The sequence below is a fragment of the Trachypithecus francoisi genome, unplaced genomic scaffold (assembly GCF_009764315.1).
Source record: "Trachypithecus francoisi isolate TF-2019V2 unplaced genomic scaffold, Tfra_2.0 Lachesis_group0, whole genome shotgun sequence".
Lineage (NCBI taxonomy): Eukaryota > Metazoa > Chordata > Mammalia > Primates > Cercopithecidae > Trachypithecus > Trachypithecus francoisi.
In genome coordinates, this window is record NW_022681453.1 from 54,200,030 (window position 1) to 54,219,412 (window position 19,383).

At 47.6% G+C, this 19,383-nt stretch overlaps 1 protein-coding gene across 2 annotated transcripts in view; it reads left to right on the plus strand.

The window, feature by feature from the left end:
• The window catches only part of IRAK2 (interleukin 1 receptor associated kinase 2), a 79,657-nt gene extending 62,009 nt beyond the window's left edge, over nt 1–17,648 (plus strand). For both annotated transcript variants that reach the window (XM_033210652.1, XM_033210651.1), the window contains 4 exons: nt 70–132; nt 8,642–8,845; nt 12,918–13,209; nt 16,744–17,648. In XM_033210652.1, coding sequence (XP_033066543.1) covers nt 70–132; nt 8,642–8,845; nt 12,918–13,209; nt 16,744–16,856 — 672 coding nt within the window. In that variant the 3' untranslated portion in view covers nt 16,857–17,648. The remainder of the gene's footprint in view (nt 1–69; nt 133–8,641; nt 8,846–12,917; nt 13,210–16,743) is intronic.
• Nucleotides 17,649–19,383: the final 1,735 nt, after the last annotated feature.

The following is a 19,383-nucleotide window of genomic DNA, read 5'->3' on the forward strand; positions in this document are numbered from 1 at the left end:
TAGAATCTACTGCCTGGCTGTTTGTACAAGTATCTGAACCATGCTAACTTAACGTTCTGTTCTCTCTAGGTGTTGGCCGAGGTCCTCACAGGCATCCCTGCAATGGATAACAACCGAAGCCCGGTTTACCTGGTAAGGGAACTTGTCACATCTGGCTGGGTGGTATATTTGGGACTCACAGCTCTGTAGAGAGGGCAAAAATCTCAACTCTAGCTAATTTTACACATGCTAATGAGGCCCGGTCCAAGCTTGCATTTGCATCTCCACAAAGCAGGTTTAACCTCCCATCCCCACCTACCAGCCAACCATTGCTTTTTCATGGTAATAGCATGTGGGGCTTGGCACGGTGGCTCATGCCTGTGATCCCAGCCTTTGGGAGGCTGATGTGGGTGGATCACTTGAGATCAGGAGTTCAAGACCAGCCTGGCCAACATGATGAAATCCCATCTCTATTAAAAAAAAAAAAAAAAACTTACAAAAAACCCCCAACATTATCCAGGCGTGGTGGCATGCACCTGTAATCCCAGCTACTTGGGAGGCTGAGGCAGGAGAATCACTTGAACCTGGGAGGCAGAGGTTGCAGTGAGCCGAGATTGTGCCACTGCACTCCAGCCTGGGTGATAGAGCAACATTCCATCTCAAAAAAAAAAAAAAAAGGCCGGGCGCGGTGTCTCAAGCCTGTAATCCCAGCACTTTGGGAGGCCGAGATGGGCGGATCATGAGGTCAGGAGATCGAGACCATCCTGGCTAACACGGTGAAACCCCGTCTCTACTAAAAAATACAAAAAACTAGCCGGGCGAGGTGGCGGGCGCCTGTAGTCCCAGCTACTCGGGAGGCTGAGGCAGGAGAATGGCGTAAACCCGGGAGGCGGAGCTTGCAGTGAGCCGAGATCCGGCCACTGCACTCCAGCCCTGGCGACAGAGCAAGACTCCGTCTCAAAAAAAAAAAAAAAATTTGGAATGTTTACAGAAAACACACTTCTTCTCTACATATCAGGCAATTCGTTAGGGATTTTCCTCAAATTGATAAAAGTTAATTTCTGCCCTTTTAAATAAGTTTCTTTAATAAAAACAATTTCCATTTTGTAGGCCAAAGATCTGATATACATAGTCATTTAAAAAAATATAACAACCTGACAAGGTGTGGTGGCTCACACCTCTAATCCCAGCACTTTGGAGGAGGCCAAGGCAGGCAGATCACTTGAGGCCAGGAGTTCGAGACCAGCCTGGGCAACATGGCAAAATCCCATCTCTACTAAAAATACAAAAATTAGCTGAGCATAGTGGCGCATACCTGTAATTCCAGCTACTTGGGAGGCTGAGGCAGGAGAATCGCTTTAACCCAGGAGATGGAGGTTGCAGTGAGCCGAGATTGTGCCACTGTACTCCAGCCTGGGTGACAGAGTGAGACCCTGTCTCAAAAGAGAGTAAAAATATAACAACCTAGCCTGACTTTGTGTTAAATACTTTCCTTTTTTTTTTTTTTTTTTTTTTGAGACGGAGTCTCGCTCTGTCGCCCGGGCTGGAGTGCAGTAGCCGGATCTCAGCTCACTGCAAGCTCCGCCTCTCCGGTTTACGCCATTCTCCTGCCTCAGCCTCCCGAGTAGCTGGGACTACAGGCGCCCGCCACCTCGCCCGGCTAGCTTTTTGTATTTTTTTAGTAGAGACGGGGTTTCACCGTGGTAGCCAGGATGGTCTTGATCTCCTGACCTCGTGATCCGCCCGTCTCGGCCTCCCAAAGTGCTGGGATTACAGGCTTGAGCCACCGCGCCCGGCCCGTGTTAAATACTTTCCATACATTATCTACCTAAATCATCTCAACTTTTCCATGATAGAGTCATTATGTTCATCTGCAGATGAGGAAAGCTGGCTCTGAGGTTGGCCTAGGATCTCGGTTGGAGTTACCAAGTGTCAGAGCTGGAATTCTGAGTCAGGTCTCCCTGCCCTGAGATCCTGAGTTCTTAACCACATCTGCCTCCTGCTTGTTTCTTGTGACAGTCCAACCATATGAATTCAGTATTATCATTCCCATTTATAGCTGAGAAAACTGAGGGCAAGCTGAAGTGATTTGTCTCACACCCCTCAGTGAGACCAGTGGTGGAACTGGGGTTTAGTTGAACCCATGGCTTGTGCAGCGTTTCAAATCTCATGCAAGCTCTAGTCTTCCTCATCAGTTTGAGAGGGGGCACCTTTTCCTACTGGATATTGAGGCCATTGGAACAGACAGATTTTTTTTTTTTTTCTGGTGGCTGGGCCCCAGAAGCATCCCCTGGGCTCTGGGGTAGGGAGGCTGAAGGCCTCCCCACTACATGCAGAAAGTCACGACATGTTCCTTTGCTGAACTCTGTGAGTTCCACCCCTTTTGGCCAGTCAATCCCATATGCTGCAGAGAGGTCTGTCTAGGCAGCTCAGATGTGGTTTGGGGCTGTTTGGGGGCAGTTTCTCATCTCCTGACTATTTTCTTGAGATGCATTTCCCAGCAGTCCTCTGGGGCTCCCAGGACAAGTATCACAGTAGAAGGAGGTTTTTGAGGCACTGACATGAAATTGTCTAGAATTATTTTTTTGCTAATGATTTCTAAAAATGTGGAAAATAACCATTTTTTAAAATGTAGTTTCTTACTCTAGACTCTTGTATGGTCTCTTATTGTGTTCTGTTGTGGTAGGTACAATCCTATGGTTAATCAAGATTTGAGTCAGGGAGGAAAGCTTGCTGACTTCCTGTGGCCCAGGGTAGGAGGAAGCAGGCCTCCCCCAGGCTTGGGAAAGTGTTCGTTGCCACAGTGTTTCCTGAGGGCATTTGGTGGTTTCCACCAAAATTGAAAATATGGGTACCCTCTGACGCGGCAATTCCATTTGTGCCTAGAGAAACATGCACACATGTGAGGAGAGACAGATGAACAAGGATATTTGTAGTGGCATTTTTTTTTTTTCCGAGACAGAGTCTCGCTCTGTTGCCCAGGCTGGAGTGCAGTGGCGTGATCTTGGCTCACTGCAGCCTCCACCCCACCAGGTCCTGAGTAGCTGGGACGACTGGTGCATGTCACCATACCCAGCTAATTTTTGTATTGTTTTGGTAGAGATGGGATTTTGCCATGTTGGCCAGGCTGGTCTCAAACTCCTGACATAACTCAGGTGATCTGCCCACCTTGGCCTCCCAAAGTGTTGGAATTACAGGAGTGAGCCACTGTGCCCGACCAATTTTAATTAATTTGATTTAGAGATAGGGAGGGGTCTTGCCCTGTCACTCAGGCTGGAGTGCAGTGGCATGATTGTAGCTCACTGCAGCCTCGAATGCCTGGGCTCAAGCGATCTTCCCATCTTGGCCTCCCAAAGTGTGAGGATTACAGGTGTGAGCCATGGCACCCAGCCTGTATGAGTTTTGACAAACGTATACAGTCATGTAACCACCACCACAATCAAGATACGGAATATTTTTGTCACCCCAGAAAATTCCCGCCACTTCCAAGACCTGGCAACTACTCATCTAATTTCTGTCCACATAGGTCTATCTTCTTTAGAGGGTCATATCAATGGGCCCACGGAGGATGCACCCATTTGTTTCTGTCCCCCTTCATGTAGCATGGTGCTTAGATTTGTCCATGTTGTTGATGTGTCAGTAATTCATTCCTTTTCATTGCTGAAGAGTATTCCATTGTATGGATAGATGACTGTTTATCCATTTACTGGTTGCTGGACATTTGGGTTATTTCCAGGTTTTGGCAATTCTGAATAAAGCCAACAGAAACATTCTTATTTTAAAAAATGAAAAAGAGGCCGGGCGTGGTGGCTCACGGCTGTAATCCCGGCACTTTGGGAGGCTGAGGTGGGTGGATCACTTGAGCTCAGGAGTTCAAGACCAGCCTGGGCAACATGGTGAAATCCCGTCTCTACTAAAAATACAAAATTAGCTGGGTGGGTGGCGAGTGCCTGTAGTCCCAGCTACTCAAGAGGCTGAAGCAGGAGAATCGCTTGAACATGGGAGGTGGAGTGCAGTGAGTCGAGACTGCGCCACAGCACTCCAGCCTGGGCAATAGAGTAAGACTCTGTCTCAAAAAAATAAAAAAGTAAATTGAAAAAGACATGTATGTTCTGACAGGGACATATCTCCAAGTGAAAAAAGCAAATTCAGAATAGTATATAATATGATCACATTTTTGCTAAAAATAGATGGAAGAATGAATGAAAACATTGTATCACATATTTTCTTCTCTATAAATTGAGGATAATAGTAGTACTCTCCTGACAAGGTATGTTTGTTTGTTTGTTATCATTTTTGGAGATGAGGTCTTCCTTTGTCAAGAAGGCTGGAGAAGTGCAGTGGCATGATCATAGCTCGCTGCCACCTCAGACTCCTGGGCTCAAGGGATCCTCTCACCTTAGCCTCCTGAGTAGCTGGGATTATAGGCATGAGCCACTGTGCCCGGCATCTGACAGGGTTATTGAAGGTTAAATAATATGTGAGATGCCTAAAACAGTAACTAGAACATAATAAACAATATATGTTAACTATTATTATTATCATTATTATTTGAGATAGGATCTCTGCCACCTAGGCTAGAGGGTAGTGGTGCAATCATGGCTCACTGTAACCTTGAACCCATGGCCTCAAGTGATCCCCTGCTTTAGCCTCCCAAGTAATTGGGACTACAAGCACGTGCCACCACTCCTAGCTAATTTTTATTTTATTTATTTTCATTTTGAGACAGTCTCACTCTGTCACCCAGGCCGGAGTACAGTGGTGCAGTCTCGGCTCACTGCAGCCTCTGCCTCCTGCCTTCAATTGATTCTCCTGCAACAGCCTCCCGAGTAGCTGGGATTACAGGTGTGGACCAACACGCCCAGCTAATTTTTGTATTTTCAGTAGAGACAGGGTTTCACCATGTTGACCAGGCTGGTCTTGAACTCCTGACCTCAAGTGATCCATCTGCCTTGGTGGCCTCCCAAGTAACTGAGACCACAGGCATGTGCCCTCACGCCCAGCTGATTTTTAATTTTTTATTTGTAGAGATGGGGTCTTGTTATGTTGCCCATGCTGATATTGCTATTATTTTAATAGCTCTTAGGTTACTGTTATAATTATTATATAAGTAAATATATAACTAAAATAATTAGAGCTGTATAGCAGAAAGTAATATAATCCAAACTATTAGCAGGGGTTACCTTTGGAGAGTAGAAATGAAAGGAAAGGTAAACTTTTGCCTCCAAATTTTAACCACTTATGTTTAATTTTAATTTTGGTTTTGAAGTGGAGTCTCCCTCTGTGGCCCAGGCTGGAGTACAGTGGTATGCTCTTGGCTTACTGCAACCTCTGTCTCCCAGGTTCCAGCAATTCTTCTGCCTCAGCTTCCCATGTAGCTGGGATCATAGGTGTGTGCCACCATGGCCCGATAATTTTTGTATTTTTAATAGAGATGGGGTTTTGCCACGTTGCCCAGGCTGGTCTCGAACTCCTGAGCCCAAGTGATCCTCCTGCCTTGGCCTCCCAAAGTCTTGGGATTATAGGCGTGAGCCACCGTGTTGAGCCAAAAGTTGCTCTTTAAAGGTGGTTTGTTTGAAACTAGACTCCCAAAAATGTCCATATATTACTTTGGTTATGTTTCTTTATTTTTTTTTTTCATTTTTATATGGAGATGGCATGTCACTTTGTTGCCCAGGCTGGTTTTGAACTGGGCTCCAGCGTTCACCTGCCTTAGCCTCCCAAAAGTGCTGAGATTATAGGCGTGAACCACCATGCCTGGGCACGGTTATGTTTTTTAAGACTCTTTTTTTTTTTTTTTTTTTTTTTGAGACGGAGTCTCGCTCTGTCGCCGGGGCTGGATTGCTGTGGCCGGATCTCAGCTCACTGCAAGCTCCGCCTCCCGGGTTTAGGCCATTCTCCTGCCTCAGCCTCCCGAGTAGCTGGGACTACAGGCGCCCGCCACCTCGCCCAGCTAATTTTTTGTATTTTTAGTAGAGACGGGGTTTCACCGTGTTAGCCAGGATGGTCTCCATCTCTTGACGTCGTGATCCGCCCGTCTCGGCCTCCCAAAGTGCTGGGATTACAGGCTTGAGCCACCGTGCCCGGCCACGTTTTTTAAGACTCTTATTCTCTCGAAACCTCTCTCGCAATGCCCTTTTTCATTCTGGATGTCATTGCATTTTTGCATAGAATAGGTCATTTGCCCTGTATAGACAGACTGTCTCACATTCTGGGTTTTGCTGATTACATCATGTGGTCTCCTTCCCTTGTTTCTCTATTCCTCATATTTCCTGTATTTCGCACTTAGCACTTGTGACTTGTTTAGTCATGGTCATTACCTTCGTCAAGAAAACTTTGTGGAGGCGCTGTGAGCCTCCCAGTTCTTCACTACTCGGGGCGCGTAGCCTGTTGTCCTACTTTTAGTGCTAAGACCAATAAGTGTGTTCAGGTTTTAGTGCTAAGATTGATCAGTGGTTTCCGGTGGAGCTGCAGACGCCCCCATGGTGAAGTTCCCTTGACATCCTTTCATCGCGTGTTCTCAGTCCCCCAACCACTGTTTAAACACCAGGTGTCTTCTATACTTTGATTATCATCATAGTCTTTGCATCAAGATATATAGCAATGATGGCAGGTTTCCAGTTGGGGCAAATTGTGAGACCCTGCCTCTAGAAAAAAAGAAAATAATACACTTCTGCTATTCTTGATTATCAGCTTTAAACACTAGCACACTTTTAAAAAAAATAAACATTTAGGCCGGGTGCAGTGGCTCACACCTATAATCTGAGCACTTTGAGATGCCAAGGCAGGAGGACTGCTTGAGCCCAGGAGTTCAAGATCAGCCTGGGCAACGTAATGAGACCCCATCTCTACCAAAAATTAAAAAATTAGCCAAGTACAATGGCATGCGCCTATAGTCCCAGCTACTTGGGAGGCTGAGGTTGGAGGATCGATTGAACCGAGGAGGTTGAGACTGTAGTGAGCTATGAACATATCACTGTGCCCGGCCTATTTCTATTTTTATTTATTTATTATTTATTTATTTTTTTTGAGACGGAGTCTACTCTGTCGCCCAGGCTGGAGTGCAGTGGTGTGATCTCAGGTCACTGCAGCCTCTCCCTCCCCGGTTCAAGCAATTCTCCTGCCTCAGCCTCCCGAGTACCTGGGACTACAGGCGTGTGCCCCCATGCCTGGCTAATTTTTTTGTATTTTTAGTAGAGACGAGGTTTCACCATGTCAACCAGGCTGGTCCCGAACTCCTGACCTTGAGTGATCTGCCCTCCTCGGCCTCCCAAAGCACTGGGATTACAGGCCTGAGGCACCATGCCTGGCCTACAATACATGTTTTTACAATATTTAGTATACTATATTTGTAACATTTATATATGCTAATCATATAGACCATATTACTCATGAAATATATAACATAATTTATATTAAATCTTACATATTTGTATAAAATTATTATTTATATAGCATATGTTCTATTGTATGCATAGTTCAGATTCCTGTATTTTATGTGGTACAAAATATAAAATATATGTAAATACAAAATGTATAAAAAGTATAGACATATTTTCTTTATAGTGGCTCTCCTGTTATGTATACATAGGTTAGAATCCTACATTTGAAATTTTTTTTTTTTTTTTTTTTTGAGACGGAGTCTGGCTCTGTCGCCTGGGCTGGAGTGCAGCGGCGTGATCTTGGCTCACTGCAAGCTCCGCCTCCCGAGTTCACGCCATTCTCCTGCCTCAGCCTCCCGAGTAGCTGGGACTACAGGCGCCCGCCACCACACTCGGCTAATTTTTTTTTTTTTGGTTGAAACAGAGTCTTGCTCTGTCGCCCAGGCTGGAGTGCAGTGGCCGGATCTCAGCTCACTGCAAGCTCCGCCTCTCCGATTTACGCCATTCTCCTGCCTCAGCCTCCCAAGTAGCTGGGACTACAGGCGCCCGCCACCTCGCCCGGCTAGTTTTTTGTATTTTTTTTTTTTTAGTAGAGACGGGGTTTCACCACGTTAGCCAGGATGGTCTCGATCTCCTGACCTCGTGATCCGCCCGTCTCGGCCTCCCAAAGTGCTGGGATTACAGGCTTGAGCCACCGCGCCCGGCCAAATTTTTGTATTTTTAGTAGAGATGGGGTTTCACCGTGTTAGCCAGGATGGTCTCGATCTCCTGACCTCGTGATCCACCCACCTCAGCCTCCCAAAGTGCTGGGATTACAAGCGTGAGCCACCGCGCCCAGCCAAGCCCAGCTAATTTTTATATTTTTAGTAGAGACGGGGTTATGCCATGTTGGCCAGGCTGGTCTTGAACTCCTGACCTCAAGTGATCCATCCGCCTCTGCCTCCTAAAGTTCTAGGATTACAGGCGTGAGCCACCGCGCCCGGCCCTGGTATAGGTATTTTTGTTATTCCCATTTTCCTGATGAACCAACCGAGGCCTAGAAAAATTAAGGCCCCGCGTTTGTGGCATGAGTTCACTACGGAGTGTCTTGTGCATGTAGGAAATCGAGTCCTTCTCCATTTCTTGGGTGTTTTACTTCTTTCTGGAATCTTTGCATTTATTCTTACGATGTCCTGTTGGTTTTGAGCATTTTTTGCAGCTCTGGAGGTGACTGGGGCGCGTGCGTTGGCTGTCGCAGCCCTGCAGCTTACACAAGGGTGTTTCTACCCTTCTTCCCACAGAAGGATTTACTCCTCAGTGAAATTCCAAGCAGCACCGCCTCGCTCTGCTCCAGGAAGATGGGCGTGGAGAACGTGATGGCAAAGGAGATCTGCCAGAAGTACCTGGAGAAGGGTGCAGGGAGGCTTCCGGAGGACTGCGCCAAGGCCCTGGCCACGGCCGCCTGCCTGTGCCTGCTTCGGAAGCGTAACATCAGTCTGCAGGAGGTGAGTCTCGCCCGCAGCAACCTCGCTGCCTGGGCGTGTGGGTCCACCTCATCGGGGACCGCCCCTTCACAGAGGCCTGGTGAACAAACCAGGGTTATGGCAAGCCGCAGAGCCTCCTGGAGCTCGCATCAGCCAAGGGGCTGTGTAGGTAGGGATGGATAGTGCGAAGTCTGAGCAGGACAGGGGTATTGCAGGGCCTCAGGGTGCAGGACCAAATCCGGGGATGTTAACGAACTTGATGCACTCTCTGCGAATCGGCTTTATTCCCCCTTTTCTATAGACCCCTTCTCCTTTCTTCCGTGCTCCTGGAGGGAATGGATCTGCTCGCAGGTTTTAACGCAGAGAATGAGCCTCCACCCTGAGGCCCACCGCAGAGGGAGAACCTGATTGGCTGAACTTGGGTCAAGTGTCTACCGCTTGGCCAATTAGGCATGGCGGGGCAGTCCAGCATGCAAACCTGGCTGCCCAGGGCTCCATCCCTGTGTGGTGTCAGGGCCAGGTCCCAAAGAAAGGGAGCGTGCTCAGCCCATGCACTAGGCGGATGTCCTAGAAGGCAGCCACTACACGGGGTAAGACATTTTTCTGGACATGAGAAGTAGCCGTGGCTTCTATGGTAAAAGGTAATCGAGAGCTACTGCTTGGTCTTTTTTTTTTTTTTTTTTGAGACAAAGTCTCCCTTTTTCGCCCAGGCTGGAATGCAGTGGCGCTGTCTCCAACCTCTGCCTCCCGGGTTCAAGTGATTCTCTTGCCTCAGCCTCCCGAGTATCTTGAATTACAGGCATGAACCACCAAGTCTGGCCATTGCTTGCTTGGTCTTTCTAAGGACAAAATCTCCACTGCCCACGAGGAACCTTAGAAATCATCTAGCAGAGTGATTTTCAAGTGATATTGGGCACAGAGGGGCTCCTTGAGAATATCTCAGGAATTGCTGTTGGCAGCAAGAGGGGTTGGGGGAGATGCAGGCCCCCAACTGTGACTTGGACCAGACACCCACTTTGACTTCTCTCAGTTACTATATTGGGTTCTCTGGAAAGGGTTTGGTAGCTGAAAAAAATCTTCAAAAACCACTGCTGTAGCCCAAGCCTCCCATTTTACAGAAGGGCAAGTGAAGGGCCAGAGAAGAGAAGATGAGGCCAGAGAATTTGTTTCTGTCAGAGCTCTCTGGACTCCCAGTTCAGCCCTATGTCCATCGCCTTGCACTGTCATGTGGCAGGAGCTGGAGGCTTCAGTCTTTGTTCTCAGCCTTTGCTAGCACAGATGTCCCCCAAGTGTCCATGTGCCACGATGTTCAGTCATTCATTCTGTAGTTGTACACTAGGGCCAGGGGACATATCTGTTTGGGAACAAGGCAGACCCAGGTTCCCTCTCCTGGAACTCATGGACATTGTATAGTAATTGTCTGTGTGGTGAGCGCCAGGACAGTGTATGATGAGGATCCCACCCTGTTGACTTTCCTGAGGAAGGGGTGTTTAAGCACATGAAGAGCAGTCCATGCAGAAGGAACACCCTGCAAGTAGCTTGAGCCGAGAGAGACCTCAGCACGTTCAAGGGCTTGGAAGAAAGTCCGAAGGGCTAGAACACAACACATGGGGCACAGTGGCTTGTGTTGGGTGTGTCGAGGAAGGAGTTGTCCAATGATAGAGGGCTTTGTAGGCACAGTAAGGATTTTTGCAGAGCCGCTAAGGTTTTTTTTTTGTTGTTGTTTTTTGACAGAATCTCACTCTTTCGCCCAGGCTGGAGTGCAGTGGTGCAATCTCGGCTCACTGCAACCTCCACTTCCCAGGTTCAAGCAATTCTCCTGCCTCAGCCTCCTGAGTAGCTGAGATTGCAGGTGTGTGCCACCACACCCAGCTAATTTTTGTATTTTTAGTAGAGATGGGGTTTCACTATGTTGGCCAAGCTGGTCTTGAACTCCTGACCTCAGGTAATCCACCTGCCTCGGCCTCCCAAAGTGCTGGGATTACGGATATGAGCCACTGTGCCCAGCCTCACTAGGGTTTTAAGCAGAGGTAGGACATAATCAGATTTATATTCTAAAAAGTTCTGTCTCCTTCAACCAATTATTATTTCAGTAAGACTTTCATCCTTTTATTCATTCCATTATTTTGTTCAGTGTGTCACTTAATGTGCAGGTGAAACTGCTATAACAAGGAGACTGCAAAATGCAGTGGTGTAAATGAGATAGACGTTTATTCTCTTTAGTGTAACAGTTTGAATTTACACAGTCCAGTGCTAATGTGGTAGTGCCACGGTATTGGGGACCCAGGCTCCTTCTATATTTTTTGTCTGCTATCCTTACCATGTGGCTTCCATTTCAGGGTTTAAGATGGCTGCTGTTGCTCAGGCCATCACACCTGCATTCCAGCCACTGAAAGAGGGTTAAAAGGAAAAGGTGGACACACTCTCTTTCTTTTAAAGATATAACCTGGAAATGTATCACTTTTTCTCACATAACGGAGAACAGAACCTAGTCACATGGCCACACCTAGCTACAAGGAAATGAGGTCTTTAGATTGGCAAATATTTATTGGGCATCTACTGTGAAGATTTATCTCAAGAAGTAACATGTGACCTGGGCCTTGAAGGATGAGATGTTTGCCATGTAAAATAAAGGGGATAGGGCGCTTTAGGTGTAAGGAGAGGTAGGAGAGGTAGGAGATGGCCTTTGCAGTGCATCACAACCAAGCTAGGAAGATGAGAGAACAGCTGGGTCAGGGACTCGAAGATAAGCAGGCCTGGGTTTGGTGGTCACCTTTGTCATTTACTGGACTGGCTAGGTGGCTTTAGGCAGGGAACTTAACTTTTCTGATCTTTTAATTTTTTATTTATAAAAACTTACGTATTGTGTATGAAATGGATACATTAATATACTGAATTTTTTTTTTTTTTTTTTTTGAGACGGAGTCTCGCTCTGTCTCCCAGGCTGGAGTGCAGTGGCCGGATCTCAGCTCACTGCAAGCTCCGCCTCCCGGGTTTACGCCATTCTCCTGCCTCAGCCTCCCGAGTAGCTGGGACTACAGGCGCCCGCCACCTTGCCCGGCTAGCTTTTTGTATTTTTAGTAGAGACGGGGTTTCACTGTGTTAGCCAGGATGGTCTCGATCTCCTGACCTCGTGATCTGCCCGTCTCGGCCTCCCCAAGTGCTGGGATTACAGGCTTGAGCCACCGCGCCCGGCCAATATACTGAATTTTTTGCGAGGCACTGAGGAGATGAGATTTGTTGTTGTTATGATGGGTATAAGGGTATGTATGTGTGTGTATCTGTGTGTGTGCTCTGTGTGTGTGTGTGAAGAAGAAACATTCCTTCCTTGCTTCCTTCCAATTTTCCTAACCTCCCTAACCAGAAAAACCTTCCAGGGCAACATCTATATTATTTGTGCTTTTTTTTTTATTGAAAGTGTTAGGAACTTAACCTCTTACACACACACACACACAGGTGCACGCACACAGACATAGGGAGAGGGGAAGAATATGAATGAGTGAATTAGTGAATGAATGAACTTAGTGTCTCATTTAACCAGACAACAGAGAGGACAGGCATTGCTCTGGTTTCAGGGAAGTTAGACCCAGGATCTCAAACACCAAAGGTACAGCCATTGTGTCTCAGTGTCTGTAGCTCTCTCTCCATTGCTTGCCTCTGCTTTACTCTGTGTTGAGCTTTCATTTTCCCCTACTGTAAATGGGTTTTCTGGGTGTGGTGGGGCGTCTGGTTCTACCACGAGAAAGGAAAGGCTGGAGGTCTTTCCCCAATAAGCTCTAGGTGGAAAAGTTTCAGGAAAGGATTCTGGTTGTCCGCCTTGGATCACATGCCCAAATCTAGACTAATCCCTATGGCCAGAGGAGTGCGGTACTACGATCGGCCCATGCTGGGTCATGCTGTTTCATCTATGGCAGGGCGGTTGGTGGGCAAGTGCAGGTCTTTTCAAAGGAAGGGTGTGGTTTTTTCAGACAAAGCAACCAGCATTAGGTTCTTCAGTCTGCTCCCCGCCCCCTCTCTGCTGGGAGGCCAGATGTTAGCATTTTTATTTCCGAGAGAATTCCTGATGAGCTTCTTTCTCCCTCTTCTCCCAAAGGTGCGTGGCTCTGTGGCTGCTGTGGAAGAGCGGCTACGAGGTTGGGAGACGTTGCTCCCTTGGAGTGGGCTTTCTGAGGGTACAGGCTCTTCTTCCAACACCCCAGAGGAAACAGACGACGTTGACAATTCCAGCCTTGATGCCTCCTCCTCCGCGAGTGTGGCACCCTGGGCGGGGCCTACCATCTCACTTCTCCCCACAGAGAATGGCGAAGGAAGGCTGCGGGTCATCATGGGAAGGGAGGCCGACTCCTCCTCTGAGGCCTGCGTTGGCCCAGAGCCTCCCAAGGATGGTAAGCCGGCTGGAGGTCAGAGTGCATATAGATGCTCATGTGTGTGTCCCCAACTTCAGCCCATCATTTTTTCTTTCCATTGCCCTCATTCACTCCTTCATTTGGTTATTCAGCCATTCACCAACCAGCCAGTTTTTCACAGAGAAACCTGGGAGGCATCCTTGACACCTCCCTCTCCCTGCCCTGGACTGTGTCCAGTTAATCACCCAGTCCTGTCCATTTGCCTCCTAAATCTCTCTCACCTTCATTTACTTCTCTGCATCCTCCCTTTGTCTGAGCTCCTGTCCTCAGGGGACTGCATAGCTTCCCCGAGTCCTCCATCCACCCTGGCCCCTCCCTCACCAGGTCCTTCTCCAGGAGCCAGCCAGAGTAGCTTTTAAAAACACAATGCGGGCCAGGCGAGGTGGTTCACGCCTGTAATCCCAGCACTTTTGGAAGCCGAGGCGGGTGGATCACCTGAGGTCAGGAGATCGAGACCAGCCTGGCCAACATGGCGAAACCCTGTCTCTACTAAAAATACAAAAAAATTAGCTGGGCATGGTGGCATGTGCCTGTAATCCCAGCTACTTGGGAGGCTGAGGCAAGAGAATTGCTTGAACCCGGGAGGCAGAGGTTGCAGTGAGTCCAGATTGTGCCACTGCACTTCAGCCTGGGCAACAGAATGAGACTCCGTCTCAAAAAAAGAAAAAACAAAACAAAAAACACAATGCATGTCATCCCTCATTTAAAGTCCTCAAGGCCCCATGTGGTCTCTTCCTGTCTGCCTCTCCTCTCAACACAAACACCATCCTCACCAGTCACTTCTAAAGATATCTTCCAGGCTGGGTGCGGTGGCTCACCCCTGTAATCCCAGCACTTCGGGAGGCTGGGGTGGGCGGATCACCTGAGGTCAGGAGTTCAAGACCAGCTTGGCCAACTTGGTGAAACCCTGTCTCTACTAAAAATACAAAAATTAGCTAGGCATGGTGGTGTGTGCCTGTAGTCCCAGCTACTTGGGAGGCTGAGGCACGAGAATCACTTGAACCCGGGAGGCGGAGGTTGCAGTGAGCTGAGATCGTGCCATTGCACTCCCTCCCTGAGTGACAGAGTGAGACTCCATCTCAAAAAAAAAAAAAAAAAAAAAAAAAAAAAGAAGATACCTTCTGGCTGGGCGCGGTGGCTCACACCTGTAATCCCAGCACTTTGGAAGGCCGAGGCAGGCAGATCACGGGGTCAGGATTTCAAGACCAATCTGGCCAATATGGTGAAACCCCGTCTCTCTACTAAAAATACAAAAATTAGCTAGGCGTGGTGGCAGGCACCTGTAGTCTCAGCTACTTGGGAGGCTAAGGCAGGAGAATTGCTTGAACCCGGGAGGCGGAGGTTGCAGTGAACCGAGATCGCACCACTGCACTCCAGCCTGTGTGACAGTGGAAGACTCTGTCTCAGGGAAAAAAAAAAAAAAAAAAAAAAAGATACCTTCCATTCCTGCCACTCAGGTCCAAGGATACCAAGTTTCTTTCTGAAATAAAAATTGCCGGGTGCGGTGGCTCATGCCTGTAATCCCAGCACTTTGGGAGGCCGAGGCGGGCGGATCACAAGGTCAGGAGATCAAGACCATCCTGGCGAACACGGTGAAACCCTGTCTCTACTAAAAATACAAAAAAATTAGCCGGGCGAGGTGGCGGGCGCCTGTAGTCCCAGCTTCTAGGGAGGCTGAGGCAGGAGAATGGCATGAACCTGGGAGGCGGCAGAGCTTACAGTGAGCTGAGATTGCGCCACTGCACTCCAGCCTGGGCAATAGAGCGAGACTCCATCTCAAAAAAAAAAAAAAAAAAAGAAATAAAAAATTAGGAAGGCCCCCCCCTTTTTTTTTTTTTTTTGAGATGGAGTTTCACTCCAGCCAAATGGCATGATCTCGGCTCACTGCAACCTGTCCACCTCCTGCATTCAAGCGATTCTCCTGCCTGAGCCTCCTGAGTAGCTGGGATTACAGGCATGCGCCACCACGCCCGGCTAATTTTGTATTTTTAGTAGAGACAGGATTTCTCCATGTTGGTCAGGCTGGTCTTGAACTCCCGACCTCAGTTGATCCGCCCACCTCGGCCTCCCAAAGTGCTGGAATTATAGGTGTGAGCCACCGCGCCAGGCCGGGAAGGCCCTTTCAATGCAGTGTCCCTGTCCCTTAGTAAACATGGTTCAATGAACGTCCCAAGCTCTGACCACTCCTGTTTCTCCTTTTATTCCTCCTGCCATGGGGAGGGAGAGGAAGAAGAAAGACAGGATGTGAGCATTTTTTCTCACTCCACCCTCCCACCCTTCAGCATCATAAAGAGGAGCAGGGAAACCCTCTCCTTTCTGGAAGGTCAGGGTAGGTTGCCGGGCTTCCTGCAAAGGCAGAGGAGATGAAAATGCTCATTACAGCCGGGTGCAGTGGCTCATGCCTGTAATCCTAGTAATTTGGGAGGACGAGGTGGGCAGATTGCTTGAGCCCAGGAATTTAAAGATCAGCCTGGGCAACATGGTGAAAACCTACCTCTACAAAAGATGCAAAAATTAGCCAGGTGTGGCCAGCCAGGCATGGTGACTCACACCTGTAATCCCAGCATTTTGGGAGGCCGAGGCGGGTGGATCACCTGAGGTCAGGAGTTCGAGACTAGCCTGGCCAATGTTGTGAAACCCTGTCTCTACTAAAAATACAGAAAAAAAAAAAAAAAAAAAAAAGGCCAGGCCTAGTGGCTCACGCCTCTAATTCCAACACTTTGGGAGACTGAGGCGGGTGGATAATGAGGTCAGGAGATCGAGACCATCCTGGCTGAGACACTGAAACCCCATATCTACTAAAAATACAAAAAATTAGCTGGGTGTGGTGGTGGGCGCCTGTAAGCCCAGGTACTCAGGAAGCTAAGTCAGGAGAATTGCTTGAACCCAGGAGGCAGAGGTTGCAGTGAGCCGAGATCGAGCGACGGCACTCCAGCCTGGGCAACAGAGTGAGACTCCATCTCAAAAAATAATAAATAAATAGGTCATTTGCCGTGGCTCACAGGCCGGGAGTGGTGGCTCATGCCTGTCTGTAATCCTAGCACTTTGGGAGGCCAAGGTGGGTAGATTGCCTGAGCTCAGGAGTTCAAGACCACTCTGGGCAACACGGTGAAACCCCTTCTTTACTAAAATACAAGAAAATTAACTGTATGTCGCCCAGCCTGGGCGACAGAGTGAGACTCCATCTAAAAAAAAAAAAAGTAGCTAGGTGTGGTTGTGTACACTTGTAGTCCCTGCCTCTCAGGAGGCTGAGGTGGGAGGATCACCCGAACCTGTGAGGTCAAGGTTGCCTTGAGCTGAAATGGTGCCATTGCACTCCAGCCTGGGCAACAGAGTGAGACCCTGTCTCAATTAAAAAAAAAAAAAAAAAAAAAGAAAGAAAAAAGAAAAAAGAAAAGAAATGCTCATTACACTCAGGACCTGATTCAGAAATCTGAGTTAAGTGAATCTAAGAATTATAATTATGGTAATTTTCATTCAAGTTGCTCTTGTTTGCTTTCTGTTGAACATCAGCTACAGAGACTTCGTGGCAAATTGAGATCAATGAAGCCAAAAGGAAACTGATGGAGAATATTCTGCTCTACAAAGAGGAGAAACTGGACAGCATTGAGCTCTTTGGCCCCTGATGACTGGAACACAGCTGAGGACCCTTGTCCTCAGTTGGAACGATGAGCATCAGATCAAGAAAAAGGTCTGAGGCAGAATCCAAGATCTACCAGGAAACACACAACAAAACATCAGCTCTCATGGGTGGGAGGGAAACTTCATTTCACTGGAATGAGTTGGGAGAGAAGGGCCCTCAGCTTTCAGAGACACAAAAATCCACGAAATCTCTTCCTTTCTGGGCTTTGTTAGTCAGAGCAGGGGACCAGAGGAGACTGAATCAGAAACCCTGTACATGGGCCCAGGATGTGGTTGATTTTGTGGTTCCGGGGAGTGTGTGATGATAACCACCCCAGCAGATTCCATTACCTCAGCAGCTCTTGTCCCCCCACCACTGGCAGTTCTGCAATGCCATAGCATTTTCCAGAGCTAAGATCTCTGGATCGTATTTGCTGACAGCCTGCAAGCTTGCATGCTCTGAAACACTTTTTTAGTTTTTATTTTTATTTTTTTGTAAAGATGGGGTCTCACTATGTTGTCCAGGCTGGTCTTAAAGTCCTGGGCTCAAGCAGTCCTCCCACCTCAGACTCCCAAAGTGCTGGAATTACAGTTGGGAGCCACCGCGCCTGGCCTGAAAGACTTTCAGCTTGTGTCTCAGTGGAGTTCTTGACTCACCTTTCTGGGTCTCAGGTTCTACAAATGTCAGACACCTGGCGAAGAGGTCTGCAGGCTTTCCACTGCCTGTATTAGAAATCTTGCAACTCGCATATTTATTCATTCACTGTCTGGCACCTTTATCTTCCCATCCCACTAATGTTAGTATTTTTTTTTTTTTTTTTTTTTTTGAGACGGAGTCTCGCTCTGTGGCCCAGGCTGGAGTGCAGTGGCCGGATCTCAGCTCACTGCAAGCTCCGCCTCCCGGGTTCACGCCATCCTCCTGCCTCAGCCTCCTGAGTAGCTGGGACTACAGGCGCCCGCCACCTCGCCGGCTAGTTTTTGTATTTTTTAGTAGAGACGGGGTTTCACCGTGTTAGCCAGGATGGTCTTGATCTCCTGACCTCGTGATCCGCCCGTCTCGGCCTCCCAAAGTGCTGGGATTACAGGCTTGAGCCACCGCGCCCGGCCATGTTAGTATTTTTTAATGGAGCTTTTATTTTAAGAATATGAAAATTTGTAAAAAAAAAAAACAAAAACACAAAAAACAAAAAACAAAACCCCACATATTCTCAAAATAAAAGCTCCATTAAAAAATACTGTCACCTGGGTCACTCTGTCACCCAGGCTGGAGTGCAGTGGCACGATCTCAGCTCACTGCAACCTCTGCATCTCAGGTTCAAGCAATTCTCCTGCCTCAGCCTCCCGAGTAGATGGGACTATAGGCACTTGCCAATACGCCTGGCTAATTTTTGTATTTTTAGTAGAGACGGGGTTTCACCATATTGGCCATATTGGCTGGTCTCGAACTACTGACCTTGTGATCCGCCCGTCTTGGCCTATCAAAGTGTTGGGATTACAGGCTTGAGCCACCATGCCCGGCTGAGAATATGTGTTATTTATGGTTGGATGATGAAGAATCAGGAGACTGCATTTCATGTCTGATTCTGCTGCTAATTAAGTCAATCATTTAATTTTTGGGACCTCAGTTTCTTTGTAAGTAAGATAACACCTGCTTGTTCTTCATCACTGGGCTGTTGGGAGGAACAGATGAGACAGTGGCTATAGAAGCACTTGGAAAATGTACTTGTCCTGTTTTATAAAATAAATAAAAAAGGTATTAAATGTGTATTTCTGCCATGTGCCTAATGATTATTCAGTGAGTATATATCTGAAAAGGCATGTTGCAAATATTTTTGTGAAACAGATGCTATTTTAAATTCACTGGGAGAAATGTCCTATTTAAAGTAATTCTATAGTAATTTCTTTTTATATAATAAAAATATGTTTGTAAAGTCAACAGACAACTTGTAATTAGTTTTGTGTCTGGAAGAATTTGTTTAGAGAAGGCACTCTGCATCCTTGAGAATGGGGTCGCCAAGAGCTAGGATCTTGGCTCTTACTGTTGACTGTTAATAGCTGCATGACCTTGGGCCCAGTTAGGGAGTTACTCTGAGGCTCTTGTTTCCTCATCTGTACAATGGGAAAAAGAAAAAGTACCCATGGCGTAGGGTTGTTGTCAGGTGGGTCTTGCCTGGTGAAAGCATTCAGCAGCTCCCCAGTAAGGACAGCTTTGGCTTGATGTGTGATGTAGCTGAGCTGGATCCCAGTCCAGGTGGACAGTGATCTATACAGACAGCCCTGTCTTCAGCTCTGGTATCTGTGAGGATTCAAGGTGAACGTGCATTTTGTGCCCCAAATGGGACCTGGCCTGTTGCGAACAGGGTGTTTCCAGGGCTGTTTGAGCAATAGAGGGCTGACACCAATAGGTTCCTGGTTATCCAGATATACTTATATTTCTAAACTAGGATTTTATATATTTTTGGAGAAGTCAGTGAATCCCCTTGGGACTTGGATGAACGCTCTAGACCTCTGCTACATACAGACATACATACA